The sequence below is a fragment of the Poecilia reticulata genome, chromosome 21, assembly GCF_904066995.2.
Source record: "Poecilia reticulata chromosome 21, P_reticulata-male-v2, whole genome shotgun sequence".
NCBI classification, from domain to species: Eukaryota; Metazoa; Chordata; class Actinopteri; order Cyprinodontiformes; family Poeciliidae; genus Poecilia; species Poecilia reticulata.
Window position 1 is genome coordinate 10,416,096 of NC_088850.1, and position 20,449 is coordinate 10,436,544.

At 43.0% G+C, this 20,449-nt stretch overlaps 1 protein-coding gene across 7 annotated transcripts in view; it reads left to right on the forward strand.

Moving 5' to 3' along the window:
* Positions 1–20,449, forward strand: part of syne1a (spectrin repeat containing, nuclear envelope 1a) — a 150,230-nt gene that overhangs the window by 64,387 nt on the left and 65,394 nt on the right. For 6 of the 7 annotated variants that reach the window (XM_017302163.2, XM_017302169.2, XM_017302162.2 and 3 more), the window contains exons 52-65: positions 10–182; positions 1,509–1,818; positions 1,896–2,060; positions 3,481–3,840; positions 5,140–5,276; positions 12,382–12,559; positions 14,430–14,612; positions 15,446–15,589; positions 16,764–16,919; positions 18,713–18,877; positions 19,026–19,198; positions 19,292–19,445; positions 19,557–19,700; positions 19,912–20,076. In XM_017302163.2, the coding sequence (XP_017157652.2) occupies positions 10–182; positions 1,509–1,818; positions 1,896–2,060; positions 3,481–3,840; positions 5,140–5,276; positions 12,382–12,559; positions 14,430–14,612; positions 15,446–15,589; positions 16,764–16,919; positions 18,713–18,877; positions 19,026–19,198; positions 19,292–19,445; positions 19,557–19,700; positions 19,912–20,076 (2,607 nt within the window). The remainder of the gene's footprint in view (positions 1–9; positions 183–1,508; positions 1,819–1,895; positions 2,061–3,480; positions 3,841–5,139; positions 5,277–12,381; positions 12,560–14,429; positions 14,613–15,445; positions 15,590–16,763; positions 16,920–18,712; positions 18,878–19,025; positions 19,199–19,291; positions 19,446–19,556; positions 19,701–19,911; positions 20,077–20,449) is intronic. The other variant, XM_017302168.2, reaches the window with a different exon arrangement.

The window sequence follows — 20,449 nt, forward strand, 5'->3', positions numbered from 1 at the left end:
TTTGCACAGGACATCCTGCTTTTGAAGGGAGAAGGGGAGGTGAAGCTGAATATGGTGATGGGTAAGGCTGAACTCGCCCTGCGTAGCTACGGCGCTGGTGGACAGGAAGTGGTCCGCTCTCAGCTACAGGAAGTGGAGGATGCATGGGCGACGCTGCTGGTTACTGCTATGAGCTGCCACAGGTACATCAATTTACTGCATGAACCTACACCACCTTGCTAATCCATACAACCCATTTATCCTTTTAACATTTTGTCATATTTCAACCACAAACTTCAATGGATTTTATAGGATGCAAAATAGTGAAGTGGAGGAATTTCCCCCTTTTACTTTTTACTACCGCCACATTTCATCCAATTAATAAGTTTACATGTTGAGCAAACATGAGACCAAATTTGAACCATGTAGCTGACATATCATGTAAAATCGCCCTGTGGTGAAACATGGTGCTGACAGCATCATGCTGTGGGATTGCCTTTCTTCAGTAGAGACTGACACAGAGACCTTTAAAAATTGTTGTCATGTCCCTTTAACTTCACAGTTGTTCCCTGCTTTGTGTTATTATAGAGTGCCAAGAACACAGAAACACAAAATAGTTTGATACAATTACTTTGCAAAGTATGAATGCCTTTGCAAGTCAGTGTCAATTCAGATTTAGGAAGATCTATGAGGAAAATTGCAACATTTTAAACTAAAGAGATCTTCATTTTTATCACTTTGTCACTTGTATTGTTGCTTTATCCATGTCTTCCCTTCTCAACTTTGCTTTTTATCATTTGCCATGAAAAGATTTGCCTTATGGCCATCTTAGAGACAATTCATCTGTGTGCCAGAAAGTCCTCACAGTGGGGAGCTTGTTGTTTTCATCATGATAGATTGTGTGTCATTCCTATTAATTACCATTAGGGTAAATACATAATGAGAAATATTCGTCTTGTTTTCTAAATCTGATTGATATGTCTTAGTTTGCCCTCTTCATGTGTGCACGCGCCTAAGCAATGCACATGACCTGCTTTGTGTGTGTGTTTAATTGAGCAATTATAGTTCCTGTTAGGAAAAAAATTGATCTCATTAGTGGCTAAATGGGGGATGGCAAACAGCGGGTCACACGGGGGGGGGGAGTTTGTGTTTTAAGAGGAAAGCGGGAACAGGAGGCGAGGGGTAGCAGGTGAACGAGAGGTGTCTGTGTGTGGATATTGGGTGTTTGTGCACGTGGGGGTGACAGATGGCAAGGAATATTATGGGTGTGTATCTTTGTCTGTGTGTGTTTAAACCCCTCCAATAAAAGAGGATCAAGACACTTGGCCAGCGGTACTGACAATTTAGAAATATAGACTTAAGATTTAAGGAGATTATCCACGATCTTGACTGCATCTTAAACATTCAAATAATATTTTTTTTGGTCATGAAACAGATTGTTAAATGTAAATTGTGGTTTTGAGTGGTCTTTCTTTGCTTTCAAGTCGGATGTGTCGGAGATATAAAGCGGGGATATACTCTTTTTCCAGTCGATTAGAGTGGACTGTGTCTCAGTGGGGGGGATACCTTGAAAGTGCTGCTCAGCTGCAAAAATGGATGGAAGCTGTGAAGAGGGAGGTGTGCGCCCCACTCCCACCGCAGCCCGGACCCAGAGAGAAGGCCTCCCAGCTGGAGAGACTCAGAGCCCTAACGGCTGACCTAGAAGACCACCAGATGGCGCTCTCCAGCCTGGAGGAAAAAGCCAGAGAACTGTTCAAAAAGACGGGCGACGCCAGCTTTAACCACGGCGCTCGCACTCAGCTACAGGTGCAGTTTGATCATCTCACGGCTTTGGTTGAGGTAAATGCCACCGCATTTAATTGCACTCATTGTTTTGCGTAAAAGCATTTCGGGAAACTCTAATCTTCGTGTTGTAGGAGAGAGTTCGTCTGGCTCAGGCGGTGGTGTTGGAGCATCAGGACTACCTGGAGGCCGTTCGGGAGCTCACCGACTGGCTGATGTCTGCAGGGAAAGAGCTGCAGCATTGGTCTGATGCACCAGGAGACTCCGCCTCCATCGGGAAAAAACTATCAGAAGTAAAGGTAATGAAAATAATCAAGTTGTTTCAGCGTTTCTATTACCACTGTTATTAAATTTTTTGTCAAATTACCAGAAAAAATTAATCAAAACGGTTGTCTTTCAGAAGAATCAAGCACTAATTTTCTGCAGTTTCAACCAACAAGTCAATGGGAAATAAAGTTTTTTCATCCAGCATGTCTGTTAATGTTATGCCAAAGTGTGGACAAATGAAGGGTTAAGTCGTATCGTCCAGCTGGTTGTTTATCTTAGTAGAGAGGCTTTTACCAGCGTTACTGGTTTTTAAGTTTAGTTTCAGGTCTTACTTGTTGATTTTAATTACTGTTTTAAGAACCATAACACAAAGAGATTAGATTTATTTGCGAGCTTGAATTCAAAAGATAAATTCAAGGAACATTGATCTTAAAATAAAGACGTGCTGCAGGATCCTTGATAGGAGTATTAGTTTGAATCCAGAAAAAAAATCAAGGAGCAAAAATAATTATTTAAATAGTTGACTCTTCATCTGAAAAGGTAAGTACAGTAGATGCCCAGGGGGAGTAGTTTCTTGTAATTTGCACCCATTTCACGGTGTTAAACTTGATGTCTTTTGGGAAAGCAGCTGAAATCTGAGTGAAAAATGAAAAATTAGTAGCAGATCCTCCTCTTTCACATGACACTCACTGCAAAAAACAAACACAACCGGACTAAGTTTTAAGATGAGCATAAACCCTCAAATTATTGCGATATAAATTTCAGGAAGCAAAAAATGTTAAAGGTCCTAATGACTGAAGCAGAAGAATCCAGGGACAAAATAGAGAGTGATTTTCTGCTTATTTTCTACATCTGTGCCAAATATATCCAGGTTTTTTGGTTGTTTTTTGGGGGGTCTGTAGGTTGCATCTCTGGTGCGAATTACTGATAATTATTGTGTAAGAATTAAAAGCAGCGCTTATCTTCTTGTCTGTTAAATAATTCCCAGCTATCGTGGTGAGAAAATATGTAGGGAGATGTTCATTTGCATTTAGATTTTACACATGGGTCCTAATTATCACATTATGAATGTGTGTTTGCCGAGCTACTGACTAAAGCAATTTGGAGGAGACTGGATTTCTTGGACATGCAAAGTTAATACTGATAACTGTCTGTTCTCACACCAATCAGATGCTCTTTTTTTAACCGTATTTTACTGCCTCATCACCCTTCAGTGTTTACTTTTCACATAGAAGCAGATGGGGTTAGAGGAAAAAGTGATTAAGATCTCAGAGATTACAAAAGACCCAACATCAGCACCGACGATGAGCAGGAGGAATCAAACAGTCAGACATGAAGATAAAAATAGACATAAGAGCGAAGCACTGCAGCTTTAAACACAGACCACGCATCCTGAGAGTACAGTTTCCTTAGCCACAGTTTCCGTAGCAACTTTCATTTCCCTCTCTCCAGGAGCGTGTGAAGTGTCGACTCCTGGAGGGCCGGGAGCGCCTCAGCCGGGTCAGACGCAGCGCAGCGGCCACGGCGGAGCACACGGCGGCGGGCGGCTGTGAGGCCATGGACCGGCAGCTGGGGGCGCTGTCGCACGCCCTAGAGCAGTGGGAGGGGGCCGCCCTGAGGGCCAGAGACGGCCTGGAGGGGGCCCTGGCCGCCGCCGAAGCTTCGGAAGAGGAGTACGACCATCTGACGGCCTGCCTGGAGGAGCGGCTGAAGGAGTTTGATGGCTGTCTGAGGGGGTGGAGCCAGGAGCTGGTTAAAGCTGAGGGACGGAGTAGCGGCGAGGAGGCGGTGGAGGGATGGAAGCTGGCTAAGGTAATATAAATTTAAATAGTCTTCACTGTAACGTATGTCATTTTCCTCTAAACAATAGTTTATTTAGAAGAAAAAAACTCCCTGGAATGTGTAAATGTTTGCGTGCAGTCAGCGAAAGTAATTAGCGTTCTCTAATAGAAAGCACATGTACACACAATCTGCAGAAATCCTCTGCATTCACTCACAAGTAATTATCCATTCTATTACTGAATCCTGAAAACAGATTAGTTTGTAAATCAGCTTTGCTGGGAGGGCATAATGACAGCTACAATCCCATCAGTTTCCCCAGGTCTCTGCTTCCGTCCCCTCCGTCTCTAAATGTTTTTGTTTTTTGCTGCCATTATTTTGCCACTATCTCTCCTCTCCAAACACTCTCTTATTGTTATTTTGTCTCCCCTCAATCTGAACTCATCCTGCTTGAAATAAAAGGAGCAGTTTTCCTTTTTGTTTTCGGTTGCCGAGATTACGCCTTGATCCTCCTGCTCCTCACCTCCCCTGCCGCTCTGTCGCCAACCTCAACGGGATGTTTACATTTTGACAATTGCTCCTCATTGTCAGGGCCATGCCAGCACGCTCAACCTCCCAACTCCTCCCCAGGCTTCGTCGGCCGTGTCTTTCTCCGGTTTTCCTCAATTTGTGGGGCTGTCAAAGAACAGAGGAGGAGTTTTTTGTCCCCCTCCTCCGCTCCTTTCTCCTCCTTCCAGCAGCTTGTTTCCTGTGTCCGGCCGTGTTTTCGTTGCGTGCTTGTTTTGCGTGCGTTTGAACCGACTCTGCGTCTGTTAGCGCTGACAGCTGAATTCCACCGGGAGAAAGCGAGAGGGAGGAAAAAACGTGTGAGAGGGAAGAAGTCGAATGAGTAGGAGGAGGGCGAGAGGAGGAGAGCGAAAGTAGTGGAAGCATATAGGAGGAGGGAGAGGAGAAGAGAGCAACGAGTCCACGGGAGAAGGGAGGGAGGGAGAGCTGTTCAATACGTCAGAGAGGGAGAGAAATGACTGAGAGTCAGAGCTTGTACATATTTCATGGGAGAGGGTTTCATGACTCTTAGAGCAGAATGCGAGGGACGCTGAGGAGAGCGGGAGAACGTTATCCACAGCTCCTTCCTGTCACACTCCTCGAAGAACAGAAATGCCATTGAAGAAGCAACACTGTGAGTATGTGTCGGAGCGTCCAAGTGTGTGAATGCTAGAGGAGTGAAAAGAGCCGAGCCAGGGTGTGAATAGGAATGTACTGACTGAAGGGTGTCAGTTAGATCTGTCTCTCCCTAACTAGGCTTCCTTCTTTCTGTTTGGTGTCGTTCAGGATATTCTGGAGGGCTTGCAGAGCGCTGAGCCGATGGCAGAGAAGTTGAAAAGCCAGCTGAACGACCTGGTGCGATACTCCAGGGACCTGGGCTCACAGTCAGACCGAGTCACGGCAGTCATCAAACAGCACAACAGGTGAGAGGAGGGTTTCCCGTGCTGGGCCGTAAAAGTGGAGGAAAACGTGTATGTTTGTGTTGCTCTCAAGCATCAGGAAAATTCATCAGTAATAAGCTGATGATCAAGTTAGCATCACAATTTAAATGTTTGTGATATCCCAGTTGCAACAAACTGCTTGGACTCAATATTTAGCAGGTCTGATGCATTTAAACTTTTTTTTGCCTGTCACATATTTGGCCAGTTGTATGGACTTTAGCTGACCTCTATGAACACGTCTGGTATAGATCTTAGTGAGCAAGATTCTGAAGCTCCAGAAGGAGTTGTGGTGGAAACAACATAGAAAAGAAACAGAAAACAACAATATTGCTATTTTTGATAATTATATTTGTTGTGGATTGATCAGTGTGAGTTTGTATTTTCTAACGTCATGCCATCATAATTCCAGTGATCTCAACATTGCATTTCCTTTTGCCAACTGTGTTTTTGTTCTATGTCTTTTTCTTTCTTTATTTTCCTGATAATGACTTTATGGAAAATACTGAAAATTAGAAGTGGGTTCTCAACAGGATGATACTTGGAAATTTTTTCCATCCATCCATTTTCTGCCTCTTATCCGGGGTTGGGTCGCGGGAGCAGCAGCTTTAGAAGGGAGGCCCAGACTTCCCTCTCCCCAGCCACTTCTTCCAGCTCCTCCAGGGGAACCCCAAGGCGTTCCCAGGCCAGTCGAGAGACATAGTCCCTCCAGCGTGTCCTGGGTCTTCCCCGAGGCCTCCTCCCGGTGGGACGTGCCCAAAACACTTCACCAGGGAGGCGTCTAGGAGGCATCCTTACTAGATGCCCGAGCCACCTCAACTGGCTCCTCTCGACGTGGAGGAGCAGCTGCTCTACTCTGAGTCCCTCCCGGATGACCGAGCTTCTCACCCCATCTCTAAGGGAGAGCCCAGCACCCTGCGGAGGAAACCCATTTCGGCCGCTTGTATCCGTGATCTTGTTCTTTTGGTCATGATCCAAAGCTCATGACCATAGATAAGGATGGGAACGTTGATCAATCGGTATATCGAGAGCTTCGCTTTTTGACTCAGCTCTCTCTTCACCACGACGGACCGGTACAGCGCCTGCTTCACGGCAGACGCTGCCCCGATTAGCCTGTCCACGACCAGGACGAAAACCACACTGCTCTTCCTGAATCCAAGGTTCGACTATCCGACGGACCCTCCTCTCCAGGACCTTACCAGGGAGGCTTAAGAGTGTGACCCCTCTGTAATTGGAGCACACTCTCCGGTCCCCCTTTTTGAACAGGGGGACCACCACCCCAGTCTGCCAATCCAGGAGAACTGCCCCCGATGTCCATGCGATATTGCAGAGTCGCGTGAGCCAACACAATCCTACAACATCCAGAGCCTTAAAGAACTCTGGGCGCATCTCATCCACCCCCGGGGCCCTGCCACCGAGGAGCTTTTTGACCACCTCGGCGGCCGCAGCACCGATTAGCCGCCTCGGCAATGCAGGTACGGAACATGGTCCACTCAGACTCAATGTCCCCCACCTTCCCCGGAACGTGTTCGAAGTTCTGCCGGAGATGGGAGTTAAAACTCCGTCTCACAGGGGACTCTGCCAGACGTTCCCAGCAGACCCTCACTACACGTTTGGGCCTGGCAGGTCTGACCGGCTTCCTCCCCCACCACCGGAGCCAACTCACCACCAGGTAGTGGTCAGTGGACCCGAGTGTCCAAGACATACAGCCTCAGATCATCGAACTGCGGCCTGTGTCCATATGTGCCAAGTGCACATATGGACACCCTTATGCTTGAACATGGTGTTCGTGATGGACAATCCGTGACGAGCACAGAAGTCCAACAACAGAACACCACTCGAGTTCAGATCGGGAGGGCCGTTCCTCCCAACCACGCCCCTCCAGGTCTCACCGTCATTGCCCACGTGAGCGTTGAAGTCCCCCAGTAGAACAAGGGAGTCCCCAGGAGGGGCACTCTGCAGTACCCCCTCTAAGGACTCCAAGAAGGGTGGGTAATCTGAACTGCTGTTCGGCCCGTAAGCACAGACAACAGTCAGAACCTGTCCCCCCACCCGTAGGCGGAGGGAGGCTACCCTCTCATTCACCGGGGTAAACCCCAACGTACAGGCCCCAAGATGGGGGGCAACAAGTATGCCCACTCCTGCCCGGCGCCTCTCACCGTGGGCAACTCCAGAGTGGAAGAACGTCCAGCAACTCTCAAGGAGACTGGTTCCAGAACCAGAGCCATGCGTCGAGGTGAGGCCAACTATTTCTAGCCGGAACCTCTCAGCCTCGCACACTAGCTCCGGTTCCTTGCCCACCAGAGAGGTGACGTTCCACGTCCCAAGAGCCAGCTTCTGCAGCCGAGGATCAGACCGCCAGGGTCCCCTCCCTTGGCTGCTGCCCGTAACACAATGCACCCGACCTCTTTGGCCCCTCCGACAGGTGGTGAGCCCATTGGAAGGGGGACCCACGTCTCCTCTTCAGGCTGAGCCACCAGGCGCTCGCCATCGTGCCCCACCTCCAGGCCTGGCTCTGGAGTGGGACCACGGTGACCCTCGTCCGGGCGAGGGAACACCAGATCCAAAGTTCTTCTCCATCATAAGGGGTCTTCGGGCTGCGCTTTGTCTGGTTCCTCACCTAGGACCTGTCTGCCTTGGGTGACCCTACCAGGGGCATAAAGCCCCAGACAGCATAGCTTTAGGATCATTGGGACACTCAAACCCCTCCACCACGATAATGTGGCAGCCCAAGGAGGAGTAGTTGGAAATTAAGTGGAAAAAAACCCCCAATGCCTGTTGAATATATTGTACAAACACAATTGCTTATTTGGGATGCTTTGGTAATAATATTTTACCTTTATTTTCTACTGGCTTTCTGCTTCACATCAAGTGTCATGAAAAATAACTGTTTGTTTTGACAAATTAACCAACTTTGTAAGTTGCATAGTAGCTTTTTATGTACATAGCTATCTTTGCTTTTAATTATCTGACCTCTTATGAGACTACCCTAATTATGTGGTTATAAATATCCAGTATTTTTTGTTGTTTGAAGGATGAGTTTTAGAAACTAGGAGGAAAGCATTACATGTTTTACGTACTTGACTCTCAAACAGCATGGTCACTTGCCTACTTCTTGTTTAGCGATCTCTGTTCGCCATCCTGTGCTTGGTCTCCATGGTAACTAACTGTTTTAACAGGTGGGCGGGTTTTGGTAGTTACTTTGACATCATAGCATCATGGTCAATGTCCCACAGCAGGACCACTAACTGGTGTTCAGGACAGAAGGATGCTAGCTATTAGCTCGCTCATATGGCCAGATTTATAAAGACTTTTTATGGAGTCAGTCAAAAACAAAAGCACAGCAATCTCTTACTGGTGGATATTCAGGCTGTATTTAAAACTGTAAATAATCCATCATGGTATCTCAGGATAAAACAAGGGCAAAAAGTAGTTTTGGGGCTACTTTCATGTTGTTTCATGCAAGTAGCACATAAACTCTAGTGGTTCTCCTTTCCCAGCCTTCATCTCTAAGCACACAGCATCATGTGGATCCTCAATTAGCAAACGGGCCATCACATATCATTGAAGATTGTCTTAATCTCTATTGAGATTGTTCTAGCTTTCAGAGTAGGCTAGCTGTGCTACATTGCTAATGATAGCTTGCATTTAAACATCAAGTGCAGATTAGTTTTTAGCAGCGATACTATTTTCTGTTCTCTTTGTTAACCCCACAACTAGCAGCACTGTCATTTGCAACCAATTTTAGACATAAAAACATATGATTTCTTTGTTACTGGATCCACATGTCCCACGTTAAAGAATTAACTGAATGCATGGTGGTTCTAGCGTAGCAGATGAACGTCGTCAGTAATAGGTCAGGGACCACTAAACTGGTCCCTGTTTTTGCTCATATGATATTAATGTGTCCACATGGTCGTCACAAAGACGTGTGATCACTTATGCGAGATAAAAGAAGCAGCAGAGGCTCATTTCGCTAAGTGACATATTATCATCTTGTTCACCTTTGTTCAATTGTGTCGATTTTGTGTGGGTATTTTTTGGGGAGAATAGAACAGGCCTGCTTTAGTTTAGTTACCATTCTCTAATTGCCTGCTTTGAAGCCACAAGTGAGCCTGTGTTAGCAGAGGCCTTCTTTGTGAACACACCATGCAATGCCTTGTCAAAATACAACTGTGCATGCAAAGAAGGACACATGCACACAGCTCTTCATGAAAAACACACTAAAACTATCCTTGACGGGGGAAAAAAAATCCACAGAAATGTGTATATGTTTTGTCATTTACAACAAAAAATAGAGTGAGGTCATCATGCTTTGAGCTATGAGTCTTTGATTGGCAAAAAAGCAGCTTTTCCTAATTACCTTGCTTGTCAACCTGACACTGACTTGGCCTGTGAACCTTTTTGCACCTGTCCTAAATTAAGCTCTGAAAAGAAGAGTGAACAGAGAAAGAGACGAGTCCTATGGGAAGGAGAAAGAGTAATCTACCCTCCTTTTCATAGAACGTGCCAGATTTTTGTCTGTCACAGCATAAATAAAATGCCTCTGTTACACAAACCATCCCCACTGTGTGAGCCTTTCAAGTCTCCATCACACTATTAAAACTCAAGGTTGTCTCTGTGACCATTTAGGTGTTTGGCTTTTGTTTATTTATTTTTTTTATGTCTCTCTTTGGAGTCTTCTGTCTGGTTAAACAGCTGCCCACCTCTTCAGTTCGTTCCCTCCCTTTTAGCCCTATTCAATCTGCAGAAATTCAGTGATTTCTTCTTCCTTGTTTTGTGGTCCTGCACATCATTGTTTGCAACCTGAGTTGAACAGCACACACTCACCATTCCTGTCAATGAAATAGGTTTAAAAAAAACAAAAACAAAAAAAACAAAAAGGCAATTTTATTTTATCATGATATTTATGGCTCTCTGTTTAACAATGGTACAGACTTGTGCAAAAAGTTTACTTGAATTTTGTTTGTTTTTGTTTTGCTTGTTTAGCTCATAGTACAGCAATTTAGTCTAAAATTAATCACCCGGACAATAAACAATGGCTTTATCAGTTTTTTTAGCCAATTTATTAGATTTTATAGGGGCAAAACCAAGAAAGGTGCTTTTAAATAAATAAAATTCACAATCAAAACATGCTTATTTATGGTTTTTTTTAGCCAGAGGCTTCCTATCTAAGAATTAAAATTGATTTTAAGATACTCACAACCAGTCCCCAAATGCAACTTACTAAATACAGGTAGAAGTCTTTTAGTTTCTTCTTTTAGTTTGTAAATTTCCTCAAAGGTTTCTCCACAAGAAGAATTAATTCTGACAAAGGGATTGAAGATCAAGTTTACAGCTTTAAATGTACAATTATGTTTTACTTTGCAAACAGTTGGACATGCGATGGGAAAATAAGAAATAAATAGTAAAAATAACTGATACATTACAAAGCAAAAGAAGACTGATAAAATAATGTAGAGGAGATAAAATGACCTTGCTTTTAACCAAGTTATGGATAAAAACAACATTTTACACCGTTTCATTGGTTCCGTCCTTTTATTTGCATGCTTGATCCACTTGATGTTGGTTTTTTTCATTTGCATGTTTCTTATGCTCTGAAAATGTTTTGTAAAAATGGATCTTGTACAACCAGGAATCCACTGAACTGAAACAAACCCTTTATTCTCATTGCACTGTTGAACATCCGTGTTGCATTTAATTAGTGCAGAAGCATATGCTATGTGAAGGATGTAACGCTCCAGCACACCATCCTCACACATTTGATCAGAGTTTGTAATCAGGTAAGTCAGTTGCTCACTGAATTTTTTTGGGACGTTATGGAGAAAACTGTGAAATGATTACAACAACTCTGATTATTAGGGACTCAATGCAATATTGCTGCAATATTCTACCAAAAATATTGCAGCAATCTCCCCAATATCTGCAGGTGTTCTGTCTCCACTTATTACTGAGATTCTCTTACCTGCTTTGCACCGATTCTTTGACTACTTGGGAGCCCTCAAGTGCATCCTTGATGATGTCAAGGCAAAAATAAACTTTTCAGTCCTTAAACAGTCGAACATTGAAGATTTTCAATGTACACAAAAGGTAGAGTGCCTTAAAATGGACACTCATTGACATTTCGGGCATTGTAATTCATTTTGTCATGGAAAACATTGTGATAGCACCTTTATGTTTAGAAACTCATTAGCATAGAAAGGATAGCTGGAATAGAATGAGTGTCAGATATTAAAGCAACAATTGTTTCACTTACAAAACATTTTTGTCATTTGTTTTGAAAATAAAGCTTAGTCTATTCAAAGGTATTGGTATTGAATGCTGTTCTTTTTTCTAAACAATTTATTCCCTGTTTCTCAATTAGATTTTATTGCTTGAAACAAAAAGCTGTCTTGCGTAAATTCTCAAAATTTTTTGATTTAGCACATCTTGACGACTCGGTCTTACAGGCGTTAAGGCAACATAATGAAGCCCTTCTATTCAACACAAGTTTTAAAATGGCTTATTTATTTACAAGAAGGCTATCTATGCATAGCATTAAAGTGTGATTACTGTGTTGTGTATTTTTTTTGTTTTTTTGTCAGTATTGTTCCGGTAAGAAATGAACAATAGACTAAAGAAAAAACCCTCAGGCTGTTACAAGTTCTTCTTTCTCACCTCTCAGCATATCCTCCTCCATCTCACACGTTTTCTTACAGAAGCAGGCTGTCATGCCTCGTTCTCCCCATCATGTCACCCCTGTGAACTCTTGCCCCTGTCATATGTTGCCTCTCACCCCCCCTCCCATGCGGTGCCCCTTTTCCACCATCCCCCATGCAGTATTCCGCTCTTTGCCCCAGCGCTCATTCATTCCACTTCACCCACTTTGCCATTTTCTCCACCTGGATGTTTCTCACAACCGATCACATGCTTGTCTTGTATATAGTTAGAATAATATGAAAGGTACGCACATAGTCTTTATTTTGAGAGACATGTAGGAGGTAAACGGCAAGTTCTCTGAGTTTAGCTTTCTTCTTTTTTTTTTTTTGTTTCCCATGGAGATTGCAGCCTACGAGCAACAGATTAAGGATCATTTTTCTCTTCCTCTCAGTCTCAGCCTCCGTGTGTCCAGGGAGTGTCAAAATAAGGAGCGCCTGCTGGAGCAGAGGTTCCGTGCAGCGCTGAGAGATTTCCAACAGTGGCTGGTCAATGCCAAAATCAGTACCGCCAAATGCTTTGATGTGCCGCAGACCGTCACAGAGGTCTCCACTGCTCTGCAGAGAATCCAAGTAAGCAAATCAGGAAAAACTGCAGTATTTTCTTGAGAATATGTGTATGTACTCATATTGTAGTATATCTACTCTATTATCACTAAATCTCGCGGACAAAATGCAAATCAAATGTACCACTTTGTTAAAATTATTTACTTATTTGGTTTTTTTTCTTGTCTGCATTTTGTGAAAGTAATAAGTTTAACATGGAGAACCCCCCCAAAAAAGCAACAAAAGCAGTTAATCACAGTCAGAACAGGAGGAGATTGTTGCTACTTATTTGAAATGAATTATGCATATTTGATCATTTAAATATTCAACAACCTGTTTAATGCTGGCAGACTGCAGGACAGAGATAACTCTGATTCACAGCGTTGCATCTTAAAGATAAAGAGAACATTACCATCTGTATTATTGCAGTGAACTAGCAATCGGCATGAGTGACGCAATGATGCTTCCACTTAATATCTATTGATATAAAAGTTAACCAAACATTGTAGTATTAGGCTGCATTCAATTAAAAAGCTGCTAGTGTTTTTCTCCAGTCTTCAGAGAAGATCAGAAACTTTGACAACCCAGTAAATGCATCGCTGCCAGGCATGAACTAGCGCTGTGTTTTATTCTCTCTCTCTCTCACAGAGTGGCTGCTTTAACATCTACAAAGAGAAGAATAATGATGTAATAAATGTGTAATCAATCCACTTTCAGTAGGAGTTTCCTCACGGGATGACTGTTTGAATATCTTAACTTTAGACTGGCTTCTTGTGGGTTTATTGAACTTGTGGGTAGTGCCTTCTTTAGCTGCAAATAGTTATAAATTGTCTAAAAAGAGAGGAAGGAAAGCTTTGCAGCAGGTCTCTTTGCCATTGTAATTTTATTTTTTGTCTTTATGTGAGATTTTGGAAGCCTCCATGGTTCTGGCTCAGACTCAGGTGCTTATCAGACTAGGTGGTCACCTCCACATCTCTGCAACCTGACAGTTAATTACCGCTCGGTCCACTAACCACAAAAGCATCAAACGAGTGAGGTTTCTATTTCTGCTGAGCTCTTGTTTGAAGACAGTAAGGACTTGGTATTACCCCTTTGAGATGTTTTGTTTTTGTTCAGCGACTGGTTGTGATTCAGGAGTTATTATTAATCAGGCACATTGTCTCAGACTGTCAACACGGCAAAGGGGCGCCTCTAAAAGATTATTTTCGGCCTTCTGAATATCTAAAAAAGCACTTTAGAAGATTTTCGTGCAGCTTTAAGGAAGAATATGGAGGAATACTGAATCAATCATGTTTTATTTATTATTGACTTGGTGAGGAATGTGGAACAATGTTTCCACATGGCTGACCTCCAGAAGGGTCGGCGTGGGAGGGGCGAGGGCATCCACTGTGTCATGCTTAATTGGTGTTGTACAGTTACACTAGCTGGCAGAGAATGGCGGTAAGTGTGGAAGACGGTAAATGAATGTCGAGCAGGCAGACAAAACAAAGAAAGGGAGCGATAAAGAGATGAAGACTTTCCGAGCCCGTGTTTGAAGAGGCTGGAGCTGTAGTCTCTGTAAGCGATGTGCTGACTGCACAGATGGTGGAGTGGTCCCCGCTGCGCTACTGTCATCAGCTCGGCTACGAGGGAGGGGTGTGTGCGGAGGCTGCGTGTGTGCCTTTGTATGCGTGCACATTGTCAGTGGGTAGCTATGTAAGAAACCAACATGTTTCAGGTTCACTGACTTTCCTTGTCTCCGATAGCATCTCTGTGCCGATGCAAGGGGAATTAGTAATGTCTTAAATATCAGAAAACATTTACATACAATAAGTTATCCTTTTTGTTCATGTACACGCCCTCATCCTTTTGTGTAAACGGTGACAGCGCCTTTGTCTTTGTTTGCGCATCCCTTCAGGAGTTCTTGAGTGACAGGGAGAACGGCCAGGCCAGACTGAGTACAGTAGGAGCCAGCGGGGAGCTCCTGATGGCCGTCGTGTCCAAAGATAGAGTGGAGGGGATCAAGGCCAAGGTGGTTAACGCCCGGGAAGACTGGAAGAGTCTGATGAACAACCTGCAAATGAGGGAAGATGCTCTCAAGGTTGGTTTCAGTTGGATGCCGTTTGCTTAGCTAAAGACTTCAATAAAAGAAAATGCCTCGCTCCACTGGAGTGAGTCCATATCATCAGTGCCCATTTACCAAGCTTCAGAAGATGTACTAACTCAAAGTTTTGTGAAATAACTAATATTTTATTTTATTTTACTGAGGCTAAAATATTTTATCCACCTTTTATTTGTGTTTTTTTTTTTTTTTTTACAAAGTAGCATATAATTGTGAAGTGTTTTCAAGATTATTTACAATAAAAATGTGAAAAATTGTGTTCAACCTGCTTGGTCAAACTTTCACTGCTAATACAGCTACTTGTGTGTTGGGGTTTTTTTCTCTGCCAGCTTTTCACATTTAAAGAGACTTTTTTTCCCCTTCTCACCAAAATAGCTCAGACTCAGTCAGATTAGACAACAATGTTGAAGTTGTGCCACAGACTCTCTATTGGATTTAGCTGTGGACTTTGTCTAGGCCATTCCAGCTCATGAATGTACTTTAATCTCTGCAGCTCCTCCAGAATTGCACTTGTTCTCCTGGCTACCTTTTGAAATAAATGTTGTCTTTGTCCTGACTGTCAGCTTAGCTGGTCAGTCAGACCTTACTTGGTTTGTAATTGTGCAAAAACCTTCTTCATTTTCAGATTCAACAGTGCTCTGATAAATGCTCAAATCTTGGGTTTTGAAGATTCTGAAAATATGTATCCCATTTCTGCTACTTCACAATCATGCACCACTGTGCTGATCTAGCACAGAAAATTGCAACAAAATGCAAAATAATTTATATGTTTAGTGTTGCGAGTCATGCCTGTGTTTGCGTTGCATTTCCAGAACCTTCAGTCCCAGATGACGGAGTTCGAAGCCAGTGCTGAGCCTCTGCAGGACTGGCTCAACAGCACGGAGTCCCGAGTCCAGGAGAGCAGCGCCCGACTGCACGACCTTCCAACCAAGAAACATGAACTCAGCAAACTGCAGGTATTTCATAGCCAAAAGTCATTTTTGACACGCTCCCTTGAATAATGCTCGTTCAGGTGTTACCGCTTTCAGAAAACTGCATTAACGCTATAATTGTTCTTGGATATTCATGAGGCCATATGTTAGTTTTGCATCATTTCATGGTCACTCCTGGAACAATTAATTTTGTATATCTTGAGGGCATTTTTAATTCAACTGCGTTACGCAGAGAGGGAGCTATATATATTTCTCTGTCATGCCGCTATCACCGGTATTTTCTCATTTCCTGTTTTCATTTAAGCAAACCCTGTCATTACAACACAAAGTGAATATTAAGTAGGATAATAAATGGTTACCTCTCCATTAGATATGAATCCCTAAAGTACCAATTTGAAATCCTTTGGGAGCAGAGAAGGACCTAATTACATTTGTTGAGCACCAGTGGATCAAAATAGAGCCGCATCTTGACACAATAGTCAGAGGAGAAGTCCAGAAATCTAATTAATTCTCCTTTCTGTCAGAGCTGAAGTGCTGCGTGGCTAAAAGGCCTTTTTTCTAGGAGTGATAACAGTGTCTGGCAGACACAGGAGCAGAAAAAAGGCACGGAGCATCAAAGAGATAAACCTGACAACATAGGAAAAAATGTATCAAGCCCATCTCAAAGCTCTGTGCTTATCATTGTGGCTATTTTTGTATTTGTTCTGCTGCCGCTGTAGCACTTCCCATCGTTGCCTTTTGTGTGTCCCCGCCAGTAATTACATTTCTGCCCCCCTCGCAGCACCTGAAGTACAATACAATACAATACAATAGAATACTAGCAGGCTTCGGTGTTTGTACCTGTGTTGGCAAAATCCTCTTTATCCTGTCGCTGCCGTATCTCCCACCTTCGTATTATTTCCCTGCTTTGCACTGCGGTGTCCAAGTGAATAACAGCGTTTCTATTTAAAAGTGAACATCTGGAGGAAAATATGCTGATTTTTGGATTTTGACATTCTGTGAGGTCTTGTTTTTCTTTTCCCTCAACCCTGCATCCCTGCTCTGTCTCATGTTTCTGTCGTAAAAACATCTGTCATTTTCTGTGTTAATATTGCTCACAATTGACTATCCTTTCTCGTCTGTCACGTTTAAACCTGCACTCCTAACATCACGTTGCTCCATCTCTCTTTTACCCCCACCCTCCACTTGCTCTGTAAAGTCTGTGCTGGAGGAGATGGCCAGTCGAGAGGTAGAGCTCAGCAAGTTGAGGGACAAAGCCCATCATCTCTGGGAGGGACAAGCAGCTGGCAAGGGCTTCGTCCACAGAGTATCTCAGCTGTCAGCGCAGTACCTTTCCCTCAGCAACCTAACCAAGGTAACACTGCTTCTACTCTGCAGCTTTCTGACTCAAACCCACCAGCATGCCCTGCATCATTCATGTTCTGCCAGTAGCAACTGTACAGCTGTCGGTCAAGTCGTCCTTTTCTGTGTGTTTGCTGTTGAATTGTGAATTATTCTTTAGCTATGCAGGAGCAATGTGTGATTTTACTCAGAGCATGAGAAAACTTTAAAGACACATCAATGCAAAAAAAAATGTTGGTTGAGAACCTACCTGCACTTTTTGTAAACCTTTAGCCTGCTAATATCAGTTGATTGATTCTGATTTCTCTTTAGAATCTGAAATATAAGATTTAAGAACAAATTTAATGTTTTTTCCTTATCTTATATGACAGATTAGTGCAGGTAAAATGGCTGTTTTAGTTTGTTGTCCCTTACCTTGTTTTGACATTTCCAAAATGCTCAAAAAGGTAAGACACATAAAGTTTGCTTTATCCTATTTATCCTTTATGTTATCTGCTGAAAGTCTTGCTCTCATTTTTTCACTGCCTGATGAAATTACATTTCTCAACATTGTCCTGTCTATCTCTGTGCTTCCGCTGACTTTATTTTAAAACAAATACCCATTAATATTTTTTAGTCACAAAGTCTCTTGGAACACGAGGAGACTTGAGGTTTTATTGTGACGCCATGTCCTTTTTAAATTATGAAGTTGTGCTGCAGTTTCTCTTTTTACAATACTACTGCATACACTTGACTCTAATAAGTCCCTAATAATCAGTGACACTTGATTAACCTTATTAATCACTGATGTCATCTTCAATCGATTACAGACATTTCATTAAAGTGACATAACATTTTGATACATTTACAACTTTTGTGCTTTTCTGCCACACGATGCTAATTATTTTGATAGGATTTCCTACTAGTATTTTATAAAAAACCACTAAATGTTGTAAAAAGCTGCCCAAACCTTTCATTTTCCCAACCCATTGTGTTGAAAAGTAGGCCGTTTGAGTGGAAACCCATCCAATCTAGCAGCACTGAGAACAACTTGGCAATATGATGCGTTTACTGACTGAAACAGTGTTGAAGTTTTGAGTTTCCAGCCAACCAAAGGGTTCAAAATCAACCATTTTCAGTCCACATTCAATTTCTTGGTGCATTTATATATATATATATATATAAGGTATCCAAAGAAATTTACCTGAGCACATGAATCCGTCTCACCTCTTAAAAGGCCCTTGAGGCTGAAGCCTCATTAGCATAAAAAAAGGCCAGTACTTTGTAGTTCACCGGTTCACTGTTAAAATGCTAGAGCTGAAACGTGCTTCTGCTTTGAACCTGACCTTTTTGAAGCTTTCATTACGTCGGCCAGACTCTTGTGATTTATTTGATGTATTGTACTGCAAACATAACAGTGACCAAAAACCACTTACTCAACAACCATGAGAAAACCCCTGCCATGATGAATGGGTTTATTTACTTTACGGGGTTCACTAGAGTAGCTTCTATTTTTATATCTTCTTCCCTGTCAGACATTGGGAGAAGGAATTCAGGAAAATAATTATAGCTTTCAATGTGCCTATTCTTCAGTTTCTTGAATGTTCAAAACATGCAGCGTATCACTGTAAACTTTAGTGTTTGCTGTATGATGAGGGGGGATGAGCGAGTCTCTGGGGACATTTCTTAACGTAAACAAGACTCATTTCAAACAAACTGAACAAGATGGAGACTTTTGATTGTGCACAGACTGCAATTCTCTGATCTCGCAGAACCAATAAAGGGTTTGAAGAGCGTGTTTACGTTGTCGTACTCTCATATCTGCAGGATAAAGCCTCCAGGATTGAACGCATCGTTGGGGAGCATCAGCTCTTCTCTCAGGGACTTAAAGAGCTTCAGGACTGGGTGTGTGAAGCACAAAGGGTCATAAGCACCTGTAAATCCACAACTACGGACAAGAGCGTTCTGGAGGACCGCATGTTACAGCTGGAAGTAAGATGAGACATGATGGATGGGTTTCTCCCAGTTCTGTAGCCAAAACTGTCTGGAGACAGAAATAACATTGTATATTTCATATGTTATGTTCAAATATTGTACGCTTTGGCAAGTTATTTTGCCTGTGTCTGTTCTCTGTCACTAGGCCTTACTTGCTGCCCGTCAGGAGCGGGAAATCCAGCTGAAAATGCTCTTGACCCGGGGAGAGGCAGTCCAAAGGAACACTTCAGCGGAGGGAGTCCCAGTGATCCGCAAACAGATCCAAGACCTGAAGGACTCATGGGACTCTTTGCTTTCTGCCTCAATTCAGTGTAAAAGGTGAGCAAAATCCAGTTCTTTCCATTCCTGTATGTTCTTATTCACACTTACTAGCTTGATCTGTGTCCACATTACTGTGTTTAACTCTTACAGTCAGCTGGAAGGCTCTCTGTCGCAGTGGACCAGCTATCAGGAAGATGTGGAGCAGTTTGTGCAGTGGATGGATCGAGTGGAAGAAACTCTGAGCGGCTCGGACAAACAATACTCAGAGATGAGAGACAAAACTGCCAACCTGGGAAAAACAAAGGTATTTCATGCAAAGACTAGCCTCCCATAGTTTGTTACACGATTTTATGCATTTAAATATGTACTCAAATCTTTTGAATGATTGCCTTACCTGTGTGTATTTATATTTTAGCTTCTCTACGAGGAGGTTTTGAGTCATAGCAGTCCTCTGGAGACTATCGCCACAAAAGGCTCCAACATGACAGAACATTACACAACTCAGCAGGAGGTTCATCAGCTGCAGAGTAGATACAACGCGCTGAAAGAAAAAGCTAAGGTACCTACCGCCAACATCAGATTAGATTTCTCCTCTAAAAATATTTGAATTGGTGTTCATTCCTGCTTTGTATAATCTTAACATTTTTGCCTGTTTTGTATTCTCTTCCCACATATGTTTGACATTAGCGATTTGAAACACATTGTGCAGAACACTGGAGTAGAAAAATCCGATCTTACATTGATGTGTCTTAACATCTGTGACCTTGCAGAATGCTGTAAGTAAGGCAAAGGAGCTGGTTATGGTCCATCAGGAATATCAGCGAGGACTGCATGTGTTTGAAGACTGGCTGGAGCAGGAACAGGCATCTCTGGCTTTGCTGTCTCATCCAGAGGGAAACGTGGATACACTTGAAAAAACACTGCAGCAGCTTCAGGTCAGTAATTGTCTAAAAGTGGTGTATTGTGTGTGCAAGTCGAACATTATAGGGGACCTGGTATGCAAAATTCACATTTTGCTCATTTTATGCTTCCATTTGGGTCTCTACTGCTTCTATAAACAGTCCAAGTAGTTTTTTTTTTTAAAAAACACCCAGATATTTTTTGGCAATAAGTTAATGATTTTGGTGTCTGGACAATGAGCCCATTTGATGGGGACTGTTACCTAGCAACACCAGCCAAGCCCAGCCCCATTACTTAGCAACCCAAGCTGAGCTCCAGCACATTTGGTTTGTTGGTTTTACCACTGTAAGCGCTGTACAATGGCTGCTGGAAGTGACAAGTGTTTTGTTGTTGACTTATCATCCACAA